Consider the following 18842-nt stretch of genomic DNA (forward strand, 5'->3'; position numbering starts at 1 on the left):
CTTTCTCTCAGAAGAAAATAATAAAAACAAATAAATAAGTAAACAGATTTTTAGCTGATACACCTGGGTTTTAGCCCCATGCCTCACCTCCTGCCCCCAGAGGTGCTTCTGGTGCTGCTCAGGCCTGTGGGGCTTCTCTGTGCAGGCCCCCTCTCAGTTCCTCTGTTCCTTGCTTAGCATTCGGCTGTCTGCTACGCTCGTTGTCGCCCACCATTCTCTTTTTCAGCTTCCAAAATGTTCTCGCTGTTCTTTCTTTTCCTGTTGTCTATGCTTCTGTGGGTTGTTGGCGTTTAAAAAATTTGTTATCTTTTCACCAAGATTTTAGTGGGGTCTCTGAAGGGAGCGGAGGTTAACACTTGGGTTCAGCATGCCTTCTTTTTTCAGTACTTTTTTAGAGCATTTTTATTATGAAAATAATGTGATGATATCAAAAGACATTTTGGGAAAGATGGGAAATCCCAGCATCCTAACACAATCACTTACAAATTTCCTTTATTTATTTATTAGAGAGAGAGGAGAGAGAGAAAGCGTGCACATGAGTTTGGGGAGGGGTAGAGGGAGACTGAGAGAGAGAGAGAATCTCCAGCAGACTCCCTACTGAGCCCGGAGCCTGTCTTGAGTCTGAGATCAGGACCCACGAGATCATGACCTGGGCCAAAATCAAGAGTCAGACTCTCAACCGCCTACACCTCCCAGGCACCCCACAATCACTTACCGTTTTCTGTACTTCCTGTGTTTGGTACCCGTGTGCTCGTACTTTTATTTAATATTTGAATTGGCTATAGTCCCAGTGTAAATACAGTATTGTATGCCCTCCACTTTTGTAAACTTGCGGAATAACTATTTCCCCATCCTCCTGGTGTTTCTGGTCACCATCTCTAAAAGCCACGTAACTTCTGTAGACTTAACATTCCGTGGCTGACTCGGGGTTCCGCAATATTTGGTTACACAGGCTGATAGAGCTAGTATTTTTCCAGGACTTTTAATATAGAGTCATTTTGATGCAAGTACTTTTAGACTTCCAAGTTAAAATGTAAGGTTTTTAAGAGTTCCTAGGATGAAGGAAAATAGACTCTTGGTACCTACGTGTGCTCTTAGCCACCATAGCCCAAGAGCCAGTGCTGGTCACGCGCTCACTGCAGCCCCGGGGCTGTGCTCTCCTTGACTTGTGTTTCCTCGTCCAGTTCTCGCAACAGCCCTCTGAGCGAGTACGAGTGTGAGGCCTGGGTTCAGCTGCAGAACTAAGTAGCATGTCTGACTTTCTTCATCACCAAATAGGTAGGAAACGGTCAAGCCAAGGCTTCAAACCCGTCAGTGCTGTTAATCACTCTCCTAGTCTCTTTGTGATCTTTCTGTGATCTTCTAGTAGGATAGGAAACATTTGGGGGCTTTTTCCTAAGACTGTCTTTCAAAAAGTATTACCCTCAAGACATAGTGTACTTTTGGTAAGGAGAAAACTACTCCTGACCGGTTTTCAGCAAAGACATCCCTGCGGTCATGGTGAGAATAGCGGACTAGACTGAGACAGGCTTCCGAGGGCAGGTCACGGGCATCCCGGCTCATTTACAGGCTCATGGCTTCATCCCTTCCCTCCGCACATCCACCGGCTCCCAGTCACTCGGGCTCCGCTGCAGAACTCAGAGCGGGAGAGTGGATAGAAGCCCCATGAAGCGCAGCCTTGAGCCTTGGCCCTTGCTCACCTGCCGCGCGGCTCTTTGTTCCTTGCAGCGACTCATGAGCGTCAACTACCTAGGCAGCGTGTACCCCAGCCGCGCCGTGATCACCACCATGAAGGAGCGCCGCGTGGGCAGGATCGTCTTCGTCTCCTCCCAGGCGGGACAGCTGGGGTTATTCGGCTTCACGGCCTACTCGTCCTCCAAGTTTGCCATCAGGGGACTGGCTGAAGCTTTGCAGATGGAGGTAAGCACTGTGCTCAGTTTCCCGTGTCGGTCTCCCAGCTCAGGGGCGCGTGGTCCCCTTCGGTTTGTAGCCGCTTTACACACGCCGTTGCCTCAACTCAGACATTTGTAGACTTGACGTCAGTGAAGGGTAGTCAGCCCAACCCTTGCGTTCTGCAGGTAGCGTTTTTCATCACATGAGGATAATGATAGAAGCAAAATGGGCGTGAGATGTTTCACTTGCTTCATTTAATACACAAAGTACTACTGTTTACACAGTATTTTTGGCCTCATTCCGTGTGAATATGCATCAGGTTAACCAGATACTTTATTCTCTGGCGGTGTTTCTGTAACAAAAAGATGTGTCCTTAATGACTGAATAATGAACGTAGCATGTGTTTGAGGGAGAAGCTTAAATCCGCTACAGTCTAGCTCTCAGCATTTAGACAAATCATTTAACTTGGTCTGCTTCCTTTTCTGAAAAACAAGAGAGTTGGACTAAAAATATCATTTGGCTCTCTCTCTCTCTTACATCTTACTGTCTTAAACAAATACTGATGAGAGCGAGTGCTTTTTATTTTCCCAGTTAATAGAGCATGTTGTGAAAGAGGCTTAACATCCAAATAAGTGCTTGTCATGATGTGACAACCTTCACACAACCTCGCTTGTGTGAGGCAGACTTCTGCATTGTTGTCAAGTGGGGACGCCTGGGGACACATACCCATCCTAAGTCACACACTGAAAAGGCAAGGTAAAATTCTCTTGTGAGATAGATTAAAATAACGCCACATCGTGTTAAGAGCCCAGAAGAGAATTCATTGTGATCAACCTTCTTGCAGTAAGAGTGTGATTTGGGGATTGTGTTTACTGATTTATATTAGGAGTTAGCAAATTTTTTTCTGTCAGGGCCAGCTTATAAGTATTTTAGCCTTTGAGGGGTAGATGGTGTCTCTTGCAACTACTCCAACCCACTGTGAGAGCAGGAAAGCAGCCGTGTGTGATAGGTGAATGTACAGTTACGGCTGTGTGCCAATAAAACTTTGTTTTTAAAAACAAGTGGAGGGCCAGATTTGTCCCACAGGCCATAGTTTGCTGACCCCTGATTTAGAAAATCCCCAGGAGAGTCCTTGATGGTATATGACAGACCACACTGCCCAGCTGTGGGACAGATGTAGTACAGATGAGCTGTCCAGTCAGTGACACAATCCTGATGTGCCTCTTAGGGACTGATCGACTCTGCCGGGTTCATCAAAGCGGAACCAGCCCCCAATTTCCTTTTTATTAAATGGCTTAATACTCTTAAGTATTAAGAGTATATAGGGCATTATAATGTTTAGCTAATGAGGCCCGTGTGGTTGTGAAATTTCAAAACAAGAATATCAGTATTTCTTTTGAAAGTCCCTTTGCAAATAACCACTTGATTTCTAGAACAGTTCTGTGAGGTATGTGGGCAGACGTGGTTATGCTACCTTATAGATACAAGAACACAGAATTTTCAGTAGTTCATGGAATTGCTCAAAGTGGCACCGTTATTTTGCAATAAAAATAGTAACAAAGTCCTTGCCTCGCCCAAGTCCTCTGCCTGTCTGCCATGGTAGCTGATGTGTCTATACTTCAGGTCAGAAGTTGCTGGATTCATCTGGCTAGTTGTCTCAGCCGTTCACTTTGGTCTCAGACACCTGCTAAGGAAACGACTATTTTAGAAATGAAAAATCTGCTTATTAAGGCTTTTTGTTCCTAAGTCTTGTCTTGCAGAGCTTCTCCAGGGTTTGCTCATTGAGGGCAAAGTGTGAAATCTGGGTGGCCTGGTTTCACTTCGGGTAGAATGGGATGTTCCTAAAGAAGAGGGAAAGGAAGTGAGTTGCTAGTAGAGTCCCCAAAGCCTCTTTGGGACAAGTGTGATTCACACGCTGCTCGTAGCTAGTTTGAACTTGAAGGCTGCTTGACTTTGTTCCATATTTAGACTCCATGAAAAATGTCCCCGTGTAAACACAAAATAAAATTAACATGTACCACGAGGGAAATAAATTCAATAATCAAAATCCAGTTTTATTCATAGCAGACTTGCATCAAAACCATTGTTTCCCTACAAACGTACGGTGCTGGTTTTGGAAACCTGGCTAATTCCATTGACTTTGCCAGGGTGGTTGTGTTTTCTGGGCATGAAACAGACCTTATATAGAATTGCTCAGGCTCTAAGTACTTTTTGATAATCCTTTCTGGTTTAATTAACTCTTAAGCCTTCCTGTCAACCCCATCCTTTGCCCACAAACTAAAGTAAGACCCTAGAAATGTTTTGTGTACAATGAATAAGTTTGAAAGAATGCTTTTTTGTATTTTTTGGTCTTTCTTTTTTTTCTTTAACTCAGTCTTTCAGATATAAATGTAGGATTTAAAGATTCTAAAAGGTAATTTTTTTGGAAAGCAGATTTTTTTTTTTTTAAGATTTTATTTATTTGAGAGAGAGAGACAGCACAGAGGTAGAGGGAAAGGCAGGCTCCCCACTCAGCAGGGAGCCCGAGGTGGGACTTGATCCCAGGACCCTGGAATCATGACCTGAGCTGAAGGCAGATGCTTAGCAGACTGAGTCACCCAGGCGTCCCTGACATGGGTCACAGCCAAAGATGTAGTAGCAGAGACCAGGTAAAAGCTTCCCTCCAAGGCCATCTTTTCCCACAGTGTGAAAAGGAAGCTGAAGCTGACCTTCTGGAACTTTGCCTCCACAGCTCTGCTCCTCTCTCCAGCACCCCCGCCCCGCCCCCCCACCTTCGTTTCGCTGGAATTAGGAACTACACATTTTAGGTGGGATTATTTTGATGATAAATTGGTTCTCGAGCAGAGGGTTGGCCTTCTGGTTGAAATGGAGACCAGGGAGGAGGAAGAAACCGATAAAGGGACGGTAGGGGCGGAGTGGGAGGACAGAGAACGGTCAGCAGGAATGAGGGCAAACGCACGGTGGTGAGGTAAGCAGGGGAATCAGCCAGTGAGGTCCCGGCCTATTAATTCTTAGAGAAGTGGTGATCTCTGGGAGTCAGCATTGTCTTAGCAAGAACATGTGAAACCAAATTAATCGCCTTTCCTTTTCTGCTGGGGTTATGGGGTTAGTTGATTAAAGGAAAGTGATGATGTAGTTTGGTGTATTTTGATTTTTACCAGTTATTTGACCCAGAGTTTTGGGAGACCGTAAGCTCCACGAGGGCGGAGACTCTGTCTGAGTTGCTGGCATCGTATCCTCATTCATAGGCCAATACTGGCACACAGTAGGCGCTCAATACGTGTGTGTTGGATGGAGAAATAAAATGATTGGGTGATTAGCCACTGGAGGTATTCAGCCGTGGGTGGAGAGAGTCATTGTGCTTCATGATGACAGCAGCTCCGGGAAAGGGGTGGGACTGGTTTCTCCCAGCCCTGACAGTCTGTGCCCACCCCGGGATGAAGCTGTTCTGGAGGGCCGTTTCAGCCCTTTGGCAGCCCAGCCATAACCTTGAATCTGAGAAACACGGTTCTGATGAACTGTCTCCTGTTAGCTTAGGCCACAGTCCTTATGTGTCGCAGGAGGAAGGGGCACAGAAGCAGCGGAGAAACGACCGTGTCCCAGCAGATTTGGCCTCAGGCTTCCTAGGGGCTGGTTACTGCCTCTTGGCTTTTGGGGGTTATTTTTGTCTGGTCTGTGCACCACAGAGGGCAAGGCCGTGGGAGACAGATTTTAAAGTCACTGTCTCAAAAACAAGTGGAAGAGAAATCGCTTGCTCATCAACCTCACAGCCTGGCCTGGATCCAGAGCTATTTATGAGCGTAGCTGGGCCTTGAAGCCGCGCGCCCCATCCGTGCTGAGCGAACGAGCTCTCTCCCGGCCCCGGGGCGCTGGAGCTCGGCCAGCAGAGACATCACCTCGGCTGGCGTGCCCGTCAGGGCGGCCGGCCGGGATCTGCTGCCTCCATGCTTCTCCCGACCCGTCCAGCTCCTCCCGCAGGCTTAGAACGCCGCCTCACAGAGGGACCCCAGGAGAAAAAGGCCCGTGTGAAAAGATGGGGCCCCGGGATGCTCTGAGAGGCTGTTGTGTGAGGAAGGGTCTTGTCACTCCTCAGCCCCCGTGAGGTACGTGGGGGCCTCCCCACCACCAGCTGCCTGTCCGCTCTCAGCTCCCCTCGGTGTCGTCCTGGGGCCGAACAGTGAGCCAACAGCGAGTCGAGGGGCAGCAGTTTTGATGGTATGAACTGTCGCCATTAAGAATCGGGGCCAGATGAGAGTGTGGAGCAGGGCCGCTGACCGGCAGCATCTTTGGGAGGGTGTGTCCTGGCTGACTAGTGGGAGAATCTTCTGGAGTCTTCTTGTTCGGGGCGTGTTGATGAGTAGAGAATTTCAGTGGAGGCCTGGTGGTGAGGTAGACAAGCCTAAGAGCCCGCGTTAAGCTGGGGAAGGAGTTTCTGCATCTAAGTAAGGATGAGGTGGCCTTCGGAGAGGTGCTTGGCCGGTCTGGCCCAGGACTCACCAGGGAGAATCCTGTTGGCTGGTTCTGCGGTGGAGGGCAGAGTAACTTCTGATGCCCTCGTGGGCGGAGGCTGGTTGCCTGGGGAGTTCTTGATCAGGCCAACGTCTTAGGGATCCATCTACTTCTCAGCTGGGGCCTGGGGGGCACAAGAAGGGCCTAGGGAGAGGGTTTTGAATGGTCTTCATGTATTTTGTAGATGAAATCAGTAAGAGTTTTAAAGATTTTATTTATTTATTTGAGAGAGAGAGACAGTGAGAGAGAAAATGAGCGAGGAGAAGGTCAGAGAGCGAAGCAGACTCCCCATGGAGCTGGGAGCCTGATGCGGGACTCGATCCCGGGACTCCAGGATCACGCCGTGAGCCGAAGGCAGTCGTCCAACCAACTGAGCCACCCAGGCGTCCCGAAATCAGTAAGAGTTTTAGAGGCAGCCATTGAGGAAGCCAGATTTGCAGTCTGATGGTGGAGGAGCAGACCCGTCCCACTGGCCGGCATGCAAGGCCCCAGTGCTGTCGTGGTCGGGGAGGGGCACCGATAGACTGCCTTTCAGCCCCGGCCTTCCTCCTGGACCGCCCCCAGGGCCTCACCTGGGCCGCGGGGTGGGCAAAACTTAGAAGGAGGTGAATCTCTGTACCTCGGGGCCAGCCGCCTTCTGAAGTAGAAGTTGTTGGGGCGGGCTTTTTGCCTTTCTTCCTAAATGATCTTCGTGGAGTGGAGTTTTCGGACCCCATGAGGGCTGGTTCTCCACCTGCAGAATCACCCTGCTGGTCTTGCCAGCTTCTGAGAGAGTCAGGGAGGTATCTGTCGCATGTGCCCTGCACTGACTAGTGCAGGAAAATAAGGGAAGAAGCGAGATCATACTTTGTTTACTGAAGGGACACGTTTCGTTTCTGAAATGCAGGTGAAGCCATACAACGTCTATGTCACAGTTGCCTACCCGCCAGACACAGACACCCCTGGGTTCGCAGAAGAAAACAAAACGAAGGTAAGTGTTTGCCGGTGTCTGTTTTGATGTTGTAAACCCCTTTCCCAATTTTCTGACTTTCCGCCCATCAGCCTGGAGTCATTTTCATCAGTCAGAAAATTGACTGATTTTCAACTAATGCTATGTAGACGTGTCTGGACTTTCTGGATCTTCCATGTGGGGTCTTAGAGAACACAGCCTGTATTTCCCAAGGCCATGACTTTTGCTAATAATCTTCAAGGGCTTACTTAATTAATAAGCTATTTTCTTGGTGAGGTTGAGTATGGCATGTATTTTTTAACTAACGAGATGATATTCCTTAACAATAATATTCTCTCCTCTGAACTTAAACACCTGATTGTCGATCCTGACTTAGCATTTCAGAAACGGATCTTAGGATTCCCTCATTCTCCCTCATTAACTTCTCAGCTCCTTGCCTGGTGCCCAGCGTCTGCCCAGTGCTCAGGCCAGTAACGGAGAAGCCAGCCTTGGTTCTTCTCCCACACCACTCACCCACTTGACCACACATCCTCTTGGCTCTCCTCTCCCAACTTATCCTGAATTGGACCTTTTTTAAAAGCAAAACAAAACTGCGATGACCAGGACTAGCCTCTTCTGCTCCCCTCCCTCCCCATCCCGTCCGTTCTTCACATGGGGCCAGTAATCCTTTTAAAGAGTAAGTCAGGTCTTGTCACTGCCCTGTTCAAACCCCTCTTGTGCAAAAACAAAAACAAAAAGACCCTTCTTGTGCAGCACAGTCTAATAGAATTCTCTAGGATGGAAATGTTCTGTGTCTGCACTCTCCAATATGGTAGTCACATTGTGGCTCTTGAAAACACTTGAAATGTGGCTAGTGGGACTCCCCATCATAAAACTGAATTTTTTTTAAAGGTTTTATTTATTTTTTGACAGAGGCACAGAGAGAAAGGGAGCAGAGCAGGGGGAGTGGGAGAGGGAGAAGCAGGCTTCAGGCTTCCTGCTGAGCAGGGAGCCCGATGTGGGACTCGATCCCAGGACCCCAGGATCATAACCTGAGCCAAAGTGGATGCTTAATGACTGAGCCACCAAGGAGTCCCCCCTTGCTTCTTTCTGTCTCTGTACAGACTTCACCCTGAGAGGCCTTCCCTGACCCTCTGTATCTCAAAGGTCACTCCCTTGGAATATTCACCCTCCTGTCCTCTGGCTTTATTTTTCTTTATAATGCTTATTGCCACTGGACATTTACATTATATGCAAGGACAGTCCTGCTGAGCTGAACGCAAACTTCGTGCTTTGTTCAAAGGAGCCTCTTCTTTAGCACCCTGCCAGCAGGGGAAGTGAGTGGAGAAGAAGGGAATGGATCAGAACTTACTGCCTTGAATGGGCGTGGATTGGTTTCCTTCTCCTTTATACCAGTGCTTAGTAAGTGTGAGGCTCTGCGGCATAAAAATTGGCACTTATGCACCATAGACTGTCTATTTGCAAAGAAATGTCTACGATTTAGAAGATTTTTTTCCCTTTTCATTTCTCTTTGGCTCTGCCTCTTAAGATTACAACTATTTCAAAGAAGTAAATTTAAGCCAAATGCCCTGTGTTAGAATAAGCAGGGGTCTGCTAAGCAGATTTGCAACATTTGGTAACAGTCTTTTCGTTGGAAGCCAAAGCTGACAAGGAGTGGTGATTTCCCTGTGAAGATTGGATTTTGATGTTAAGTTGGGTTTTTTCCCTCTAGCAGTAGTGTTGAGCCGACTTCTTGGGATAAATGAAACCGTGTGTTGGTGTGTAAGCCCTTTAGGGGGCGCCATAGTGCTTTAAAATCTAATGCGCGTGTGGCCAGGTTGTGCCAGACTGGTCTGGAAGAAGGGACAGGCCCTTTCAGAAGAGTTCTTCTTTGAATTCAGGTTCATCAAGACATATTTGACTTTTATGAAGTGCTATGCTTTTCTAATTTAAGAAAATGCATCCTGTGCTTTTATTTTAATATTCTCAAGCCTACATGGTAAATAAAAGTTACAGTTTCCTGCCATTTAAGGCTTTAGTTTTCAAATGTCTAATTGAAATTCCTTTTTAAAGAATTTCTGAGCACATGTTCATGTCACTGTAAAGAAGATTTTACAAAGAAAAAAAAAAGAAAAAAAGACCTTGTCCACAAGGAACTTAGGAGGCAAAGTGCAAATACACTTGTAGCTGTAATATCTATTAAGGCAGAAATATGCAGAGATGAGAGGAGAAAGAATTCAGGTAAGAATTCAGGAAAGGCTTTTGAACTAGGTGGCTGCCTTTCACCACCTCGGATTTGGGGTTCTGATACAGCAGTCCGATAATGAACCCCCAGCCATGCCTGGAGGGCCCTCAATGTTTTCTGTCCCATCTCCTTGTTACCTCCTCTGCAGGTCTTTTAAGACACAGCTGTGTTGTTGACCAGGGGCTGGGCTGGGGGCTCGCTCTGCCCAGGGCCTCAGCTCCGTCCACATGTCAGTCCTTTGCTGGCCTGCAATGTGGTTGCAGCGGTGATGCTGGTCATAAGGCAGACTTGCTGAGGGCGCGTGGTCCAGGCTCTGTGTGAACACTGGCGCTCAGGTGTCTGCCTGGGAGTTGAGGATGCCCCCAGCCTTGCAGCAGTGACGTGGTCTCAGGCCAGCTTTGCTGGTCATCGCTGGAGCCGAGACCACGCATTGCCCCACGGAGAGCGGCAGGGGCCTCCTTGTTTCACTGCAGCCACCGGGGTGAATTTTATGCAGTGACCAGGTAGAAACTGGTAGAATCCAGACAGACCTGCTTCCTGATTTGAGTAGGAATCTGCTCAAAGGTAGAAAGCTGGAATTCTTTATGAAGTAGGGGAGAGACGGTTGTAAGAATTATTTGTTCTTGAATTTAATGGGTGATAATAGGATTGATAAGCCTGTTCTTTTTAACCCGTTTAGCCTTTGGAGACTCGCCTGATTTCAGAGACCGTATCTGTTTGCAAACCAGAGCAAGTGGCCAAACAAATTGTTAAAGACGCCATAGTAAGTACAATTCTTGTTTTCTTTCTTAATGGTTGTAGCACTAGATTTCTGAAAAGAAAGAGTGTGTTTGTCCCAGAGCTTATTTCCCAACATCAATTACTGTGTCTTTCTGGTCTGCTTCATATGTAATGTCGGACTCTGGTCTTCTTCCCTGAGATGCTTTATTGATCCCATGTTGATTTGGAGGCTCCTAGAAACTAATTATACATTTAACCTGAGGAACAGATTGATGACTAAGGATGCCGGGGAACTACGGTTCTCTCAGAAGAACACGAGACTTCCTGTGCGTGTAAATGGTATGTCCTAGATCCTGTCCGGGGCCCGCTGCCTTTTTATAGCTTTCCCACAGCACTTGATGTTAGAGATTGGTTTTAGGCACTTTATTAAATGCTGGACTTGTTGATGAAGGATTTTTTTTCTTCGACCTTCCTGCTTCTTCCCAGGATCATTTTTGCAAATGTTCACTGACAAGGCTGTGTGCCCAGGCCCACTGGGGCACCATCCTGTCCCCCACTTATGAGCGTCCAGGCTATGAGTTTATCTGGAGTCAAAAGTGGTATCTGTGGAAACCACGTGCCTGCCATTTTGTGGAACCCACAAACGAGCCCACAGCCTTCTGATGACATCCTGTGAACCTGCCCCCAGCACAACATGCACTGATGAGGGGTGTCGGTGAGCATTAGGTCTACACTGCAGGTAGGAAGTTTGAGGACCCTTGGAATGAGGTGTCAGTGAGCCATGCAGCCACCGTGAGGCCCGCACATGCTGCTTAGCCCGGGCGAGGACTGAGTGGGATACAGGAGACACCGGCTCTGGGGAGATACACACACTCGCTGGAAGCACCGGGCGCCACCTGTGTTCAGAGGCCTAGAAAGACGGTCCTGGAGGGTGAGGGTTGTGTTTCCTGCTTCCCCCAGATCAGAACAAACACACTCAGGGTTTTCAGTGATCCGAAGTAGCTGTTTGTATCTCGGTAGGATTCGTCTAGTCCGGTGGTTTTCAAACTTCATTTCTTGACCACTTTACACACGAAACTGGTGACAGGCCCAGTGATGTCTTTCCACGTGTGTGTTTATCCATGGTGGCCATGTGAGAAGTTGAAACTGCATAATCTTTTTTTTTAAGATTTTATATATTTATTTGAGGGAGAGAGAGATAGCACAAGGAGGGGGAGCAACAGGCAGAGGCAGAGGGAGAAGCAGGCTCCCCAGTGAGCGGGCAGTCTGATGTGGGAATTGATCCCAGGACCCCGGGATCATGACCTGAGCCAAAGGCAGATGCTCAACCAACTGAGCCACGTTGGTGCCCCAAAACTGCATGATCTAAAAAAATATTTACTTATTAATCCATTTAAAATAGCCACAGTAAACCTATTACACTTTAATGGGATCTTTCTACAATAGTAATTTTCCAAGACAAAACTTAAGTGAGAAGAGTGCCTTTGTATTACATTTCACCAGTGTCTTTAATGTTTGTGTTAATCGAAGACAGCTGGATTCCCATTGCTGCTTCCACATTCAGTCGGCTGTAATCTGTTTTTTGGAGTGAAGGATATAAAGAAAATCTGCCCTTAGACAGATAAGTAGTTAGGAAAGGGAGGGATATTTAACGGACTTTTCAGATAACTGTGGACATTTTTCTTTGATATTAAACCCAAACTGGGTGAGTAATAGTTTCTTAAAGGTTAATTACCGTGTGGATTTGGAAACTACATTAATGAACTGTTTTGTTCTCTGTTACATTAAATTCCATTGGTCTTTGCACTCTGCATGTTTTGTACCCATTCATGATTTTGTAACATTATGCATTAGTCATTTGGAAAATATGGGTTCACTGAGTTATCAGAAAAATTGTATCCATTCATATTACTGCTGGTCTGATCATGAAAGTCTACATATTACAAAGCTGACAATCTCACAGTGGCAGATAGGTTTTCACAAGTCTTAATTTTTTCCTTGAAAGCTCGGATTTTTAACACTGACTGTAAAGGCTGCCAATTCTCCTTGAAGTGACAGGCTCATTTTATTCATTTTCCACAAAATGTCTTCCAAATACCGAAGTCTGAATAACCGTAGGTTAAGTTTCATAACTTAAACAGTGGGAGGAGGGCTTTTCTGCAGGGCAGCTGTCCGCCTTGGGGACGGAACCCAGTACAAGGCACTGGGTGTGTATTCTCTTTTTGACACCCAGAGTATTAAGAAGACTTGCCCATTAGAGTAGAGATTTAATAAAATGATTAATTTTATTGCTCTATCAAGAACACTTTAAAGCAAAACTGACCTTTTAAAATCTTTGAAAGATTTTTTAAAAATTCCCTTTACTTATCGCTGCAAGTGTGTGTGGCCATGGAGGGGTGCCGCTCCTGTGATTGGTGCTAATGAGGCAGCCGTTTTGCCCATCAGTGCAAATGTCAGTGAAAAGGCAGTTAAGGTCTTAGTATTAGTATGACAGTCATTTTGTCCTCCTGGGTCCCCTGAAAGGGTCTCAGGACCCCCAGCCGTTCTTGGACCTACATTTTGAGAACGCCCTGCGTAGCCATTCTGGCCCATCGGCTGAGGCCACATTCGTTTACGAGCTTTGACATAGCTTGTTACCCTCTCATGCTGCCTAAAGTGGATGCGCTTCATTGTTTCTGCTTTTTTAATTTAATTAATTAATTAATTAATTTTTTGAGAGAGAGTGTGCAGGTGTGCTTTGATGTGAGCAAGCAGGGGCGAGGGAGAGAGAGAACCTGAAGCGGGTTCCTCTCCCAGCGTGTCGCCCCGTGCGGGGCTCAGGCTCACGACGCTGAGATCCTGACCTGAGCTCAGATTGGAAGTTGGACGCCCAACTGCCTGAGCCACTCAGGCGCCCCGCACACTTCGTGGTCTCTGATGTGCTGATTCCTTTCCTGGTTATGATTGTTGCCTCTTTTCTCCTCCTTCTGTTTCAGCAAGGGAATTTTAACAGCTCCATTGGCTCCGACGGGTACATGCTGTCGTCCCTGACCTGTGGAATGGCTCCAGTAACTTCTATTACTGAAGGGCTCCAGCAGGTGAGCTGTGCTTGTAACCAGGCAGACGGACAGACAGACACACAGTGCCTCTCATTAAAACCCAGTGAGCAAAGGCTAACAGAAGACTTGGCAACTTTATCTGCGGTGTGAAGTAGATTCTCTTGCTGTGGCCGCGATGAGAAAGTAGGACATAGTGAAGGACAGCAGCTGAGGGGTTCAGAGAGGGGAGAAGTGTTCTGTGCTCTGGCCCCGTGGAGTAGAGGGGTACGCCGTCTCTGCTCTCGGGGCGTTCACGCGGGTTCTCTTGGGAGAACCGCAGGTGTTTGCGGTAGAGTGAGGTAGGGTACTGGGCATCAGACCAGAACCCCCCTTCCAGGGGAGTCAGGTCACAGGCAGCCATGCTCAGGGAGGTACAAGTCAAGGGTTCACCGCACAGCGTCCTCTCACCCATGCTCGGCTCATCCAGCCACGGAGAAGAGAGCCGCTCGTCGGTGCGCCCGGTGCCGTGTCGGCTGCTGCAGACTCGGGGCAGCCTCTGCAGCCTCCGGGCTCACGGTCTAGTGGGAGTGACGGGACACGAATGCAGCATGACAGGACAGGAGCGGTCCCCGAGGGCTGGCTCTGCACGGCCCCGATGAGGGCTGGCGGAGCGTAGGCGGAGGGCCGGGAGGCTGCCTGGAAGGGGGGTGCCCGCACTGTTGGGTAGTTTATGACCAAGTCCTGAGCTTTGTGTGGTAGGCCGTGTCCAGACTGGACACCCGAAGGACTTGGGTGTGGGCTTTCTCCACTCTTCTGTTCCATGACTTTGTTGACTCTCTCTTAGAGGTGGACGCTGTGTTCTGTGTAAGCTCTCCGAGGGCAGCCCCTTACAGCCCGTGCCTGGCACATAGTGGGAGCCTCAGGTCAGCACGTTCTGTGTGGCCATCTTGTCCCCTCTCCTACTTCCACATGCGTGACGCCCGACAGAAAACTTCAGCCCATAGCTGTTTCGTCCGCTGCAGTTCTGGATAAATTTCCCTGAGGTGTTTTCCCTGGGCTGCGACCTCCCATCCCCACTTCCACATGCCTGCAATGAAGCTGTGTTCCCCAGCATCCCGCCCCACCTCCCCATCGCCGAGCCTGTTACTGCCTCTGTGATCGGGGTCCATGTTCACATCCACTCAAGAGCTTGACGAGGAAGCAGTGTCATCCTGGACCCCGTCCCGCCCCTCATGTGAGGGGTCAGGTCTGTCTCTCCTCTGACTCCCCAGCTTTCCCAGCCCCACTACTGCTCCCCTGGTTCAGGCCTGGGACACTGCGGTCGCCTTTCCGCTTGGGTCTCATGCTCTGAGTCAGACGGTCACCGGGGAGCGTATGGGCCCATAAAATGTTTCGTGTGGTTCATCTGGTATGTAAGTGTGCAGGTTGACATGAAATGGTTTTAAAATTAGATGTCCATGAAAAGTCAGATGTTTCATGGAAAATCAGAAGGCCCAACAGCACACGGTCTGCATTCTCCCCTGGCAGTAATCACGGGGGCAGGTGGCAGCCACTCCTGTTATACGGGACATGGCCCCCCTCCCCGTGGCCTTACAGCACCCTGTCCCAGGTCCGGGTGCATCCGAGAGCCCTCACATTTCCATGCCCCTTCTTCCAAACTGTATAACCCACCCTGCAGGGCAGCCCTTGGCAGCTCCCCAGGCGTGCTGACGGAAAGCTTCCGCTCCATCACATGCATAGCCCTCTGACCTTCGACCTTGCTCACCTTCCTGCCCTCCTTCTCTTCCCATGACTTCGTGTCTGTCTCCATCCCCAGCCTTCCTGTGTCTGACCAACTTCTAGTCTTCCTTCAGGTCTCACGTTAAGCATTGCTTTCCCAGAAAACTGTTCAATTCCTTAGACTTTTAGCATTTTAACTATTTCATCATTTTGGTGTGCTGTGTTCTCATTGCTTTTTCTTGATTTTGTTCCTTTCTTTTTTTCTTCTTTTTTTTTTTTAGTAATAGACTTTATTTTTCAGGGCAGTTTTATGTTGATAGGAAATTTGAGTTGAAATTATGGAGTTCCCATACACCCCCCCTTCCTGAGCCCACAGACTCCCCCGTTACTAGCATCTTGCTTTAGCGTGGCACATCGGCACAGGTGATGAGCCAGTAGGCAGACGTCATTATTAATGGAAGTCCATGGTTTACATTAGGGTTTACTCTTGGTGTCACATGACCTTCTTACGGGTTTTGACAAGTGTACACTGCCATGGACGTCTGGTGCCACATGTCCACCGTCCCCCTGTACAACATGGAGTCATTCCCCAGCCCACACATTCACCGGTGCTCCTCCTGGTCGTCCTTCCCTCCTCCTCCTGAACCCCTGGCAATCACTGAGCTCGTCATTGTCCCTGTCGTTCTGCCTTTGTCCAGCTTCCCTTTGGTTCTTTCATTTTTCAAAGTTATCCTTACATACCCTTCAGAGAACCGGTGTTTTCAAGGCTCTGTGGGAACAACAGTGGCCCCCCTTTGGCCTTCTCGGACGTAGCCACACTGTTCTGTGGCCTGGGCCTCCACGTGTCCATCTAGAGTATAAACTTATGTGGCCGCCTCCACGTCTCCCTCCAGAGCATGTCCAGAGTGTAGACTTACGTGGCTGCCTCCACGGATTTCTCAGCTTGGGGTCAGGCATGGGCTTCCACCAAGAAAGAGGAGGATTTAGCTCCTCACACCCTCTCCCTTCCGTTTACAGCCGCCTCTCCTCCGTTCCCACCCTCCCTTTTTACTTATATTATGATTCTGGTCAGATCTGTATTTGAGATTATCATTGTTACAGCTACGTCAATGCTCTTCACAGCTGAACTCCGTATTATACATAATTAATTTTCCTTTCTTGTATAACCTTTTGTTTCCCCTGAAACTGTTATTGGCTTTTTTCTATGTATTAATAATGACGGTCTTCATTTCCTTTCAGAAATATCAGACATTCTATCAGTTTTCCCTTCTGGAAGCCAACCTTCCTGGAGCCTTCTGAGCTACCCGTCAGGACACACTGTCCCATGTCTGGGGTCCCCTCTGCCTGTCATCTGCTTTGGGGATCCCCTGCCTCCTGTGTCACACGACGTTCCCTTTCTTCATTGACCCCTTAATGTGGCTTTTTTAGTCTTCTAGTGCTTTTCTGAAAAAGGGCCCATGGGAGGCAGCATTTGAGAACTAGTGTATTTGAAAATGGTTTTCTTTGTAGTTCTGTGTCTGGAAAAAAATTCCAGTCAGAGGTGTTGCCGTGAGAGTGTGTGGACAGGAATCCTGGTGGTTAACGGACATCCCCTGTCTCCGCCTAATGTAGTCATTGTCCTCCCCCAGTTGGTCGTCTTTCTAATTATCGAAGAAGCTTGTGGAAGGCAGGCCCTGTGTCTTTCTGCTATGGTGGTAGCACTTAGAATAGGGTCTGACTTTTCTGTTCAGAACGTAAGTCTTTTTTTTTTTTTTTTTTTTTTAAGATTTTATTTATTTGACAGACAGAGATCACAAGTAGATGGAGAGACAGGCAGAGAGAGAGTGGGGGAAACAGGCTCCCTGCTGAGCAGAGAGCCCAATGTGGGGCTCGATCCCAGGACCCTGGGATCATGACCTAAGCTGAAGGCAGAGGCTTTAACCCACTGGCCACCCAGGCACCCCCAGGACAGAAGTCTTAAACCAGAAAGCCTTGATGACAGTTTAGGTATTGGGGATGCCAGGGTGGATATTCTCTAGCTATTAGAACCCAAGGACTGCTAAGAATACCTAATTTGCTTTTTGTATAATTTGAATTTATGAATTGGGCAAACATTCGGCTGTTCTAACTCTGACAGGCACAAGCCGTCCCGGGGTGCAAAGTGGACAGCTTCTGTCCTCTGTGCTCTCCTGATGCTTACAGAGTTATTTTATTTTATTTTAAAGATTTTATTTATTTGAGAGAAAAAGAAGAGAGAGAGCAGGGAGGAGGGGCCATGGGAGAGGGAGAAGCAGACTCCCGGCTGAGCAGGGAGGACATGGGACTCGATCCCAGGACCCTGAGATATGACCTGAGCCAAAGGCAGACATGTAACCCACGGAGCCACCCGGGCGCCCCAGTTCGGGAGTTTTCATCATCCTTGGAGCAGATTAGAAGACATGGCTTCGAAACTCTTTATGGGAGAGGACCTGGAAAGCCGCTGAGGTGAGGTGCGGCCCTGTGCTGTGGGACGAGCTCGGGGTCTCTCTGTGTCTCGCAGGTGGTCACCATGGGCCTCTTCCGCACCATCGCGCTGTTTTACCTCGGAAGCTTCGACAGCATCGTGCGTCGCTGCATGATGCAGAGAGCAAAACCGGAAATTGCAGACAAAACTGCCTAATCCGTACCCCTGGGGAAAAGACTGTTTCTAAATAACTGAACAGCTTGCTGCTAAAAGGGACCCGGTTTTTGGCCTACAGACACGTATGTATCGCTTTTGAATATGTGAGATGGGACCAGTGCTCTTCAGAAACCTGGCTGCGGGCGAGGGGAGAGGCGTGCGGCGCGGTGATGTTATTAACACTATGCAAATACGGAGCAGGAGACCCGTGGCTCTCGGGGGCGGGGAGGTGACGACCCTGTGGGAACGAACAGCATGTGAGCAGGGTGAAGACGGTGATTCCAGAATGATCATTTACATGTGTCTATTCATTCTTTTTTTTTCCCCCCTCTATTGAGATTAAGTCCAGAAATGTACCTTATGAAATATAAGATGCAGCCTTGGGCACTTTTTTTAACCTTCCACGATAGGCAATTTATGGGTTTCTGGGGCTCCCCCCCCCACCTTTGGTCTTTTTAACATGGTGTATTTTACTCAAGAGGAGTTTTACACATTGCGGGCAAGTCTGAGTGTGTGATGATGTCCCTGACTCACTGTCTTCTGGTGGCCACTCGTGGCTTCTCTCTCTCTTTGATCCCATAATAATACAGGGGGATGAGAGAGAGCAATGCAGGGGAAGGGCAGGAGAGAGCGATTTTCCTGTAGGAAAAATAGTGATTTCTTGTCTTCTTTAGACTCGAATGCGTAGAGCACTTTTTGTTTTTCATTCCCGGGGAAAGGCAGCCTCCTAAAATGTTTTCTGAAGAGAAATAAAATCTTAGAAGCTTAAAAGTTTACAATTTCTTCAACAGCCATGAGGACGCGGAGCTCACCCATCCCATTAGAGTGTCTTGTCATTCTTCCCGTCTCTCCCTCCTGTTTTCCTGATACTGCTATAATATTTTTATATATAAAAAAAAGACTAGTTGAAGTTTTTTGACTTGACTTTTTAAATTAACTCGTGAATTAATTAAAACAGGTGAAAAAAATTAAAAAGCGTGACATTCTTCTGGTAGCATATATGTAGCTTTTACGAAAGGCTGATGATCGTATATTTACATTTTCCTCGTTAAGAGAAAGAAGATAGGACAAGGCCGATTTTGAAGATACTCATTTTCGAAAGAAAATGATCACCCATTCTTTCTGTGACTCCCATTTAATCGGAAAACCGTCTCTGCACAGCACGTTAAGGAA

General features: G+C 48.0%; 1 protein-coding gene across 1 annotated transcript in view; it reads left to right on the forward strand.

The window, feature by feature from the left end:
- The window catches only part of KDSR (3-ketodihydrosphingosine reductase), a 35953-nt gene extending 17374 nt beyond the window's left edge, over positions 1–18579 (forward strand). Inside the window, exons 6-10 of the mRNA XM_044242853.1 lie at positions 1729–1920; positions 7289–7372; positions 10255–10338; positions 13271–13372; positions 17550–18579. Coding sequence (XP_044098788.1) covers positions 1729–1920; positions 7289–7372; positions 10255–10338; positions 13271–13372; positions 17550–17669 — 582 coding nt within the window. The 3' untranslated portion in view covers positions 17670–18579. The remainder of the gene's footprint in view (positions 1–1728; positions 1921–7288; positions 7373–10254; positions 10339–13270; positions 13373–17549) is intronic.
- The last annotated feature ends 263 nt before the right edge of the window (positions 18580–18842 follow it).

This window comes from Neovison vison, chromosome 3, assembly GCF_020171115.1.
Source record: "Neovison vison isolate M4711 chromosome 3, ASM_NN_V1, whole genome shotgun sequence".
NCBI classification, from domain to species: Eukaryota; Metazoa; Chordata; class Mammalia; order Carnivora; family Mustelidae; genus Neogale; species Neogale vison.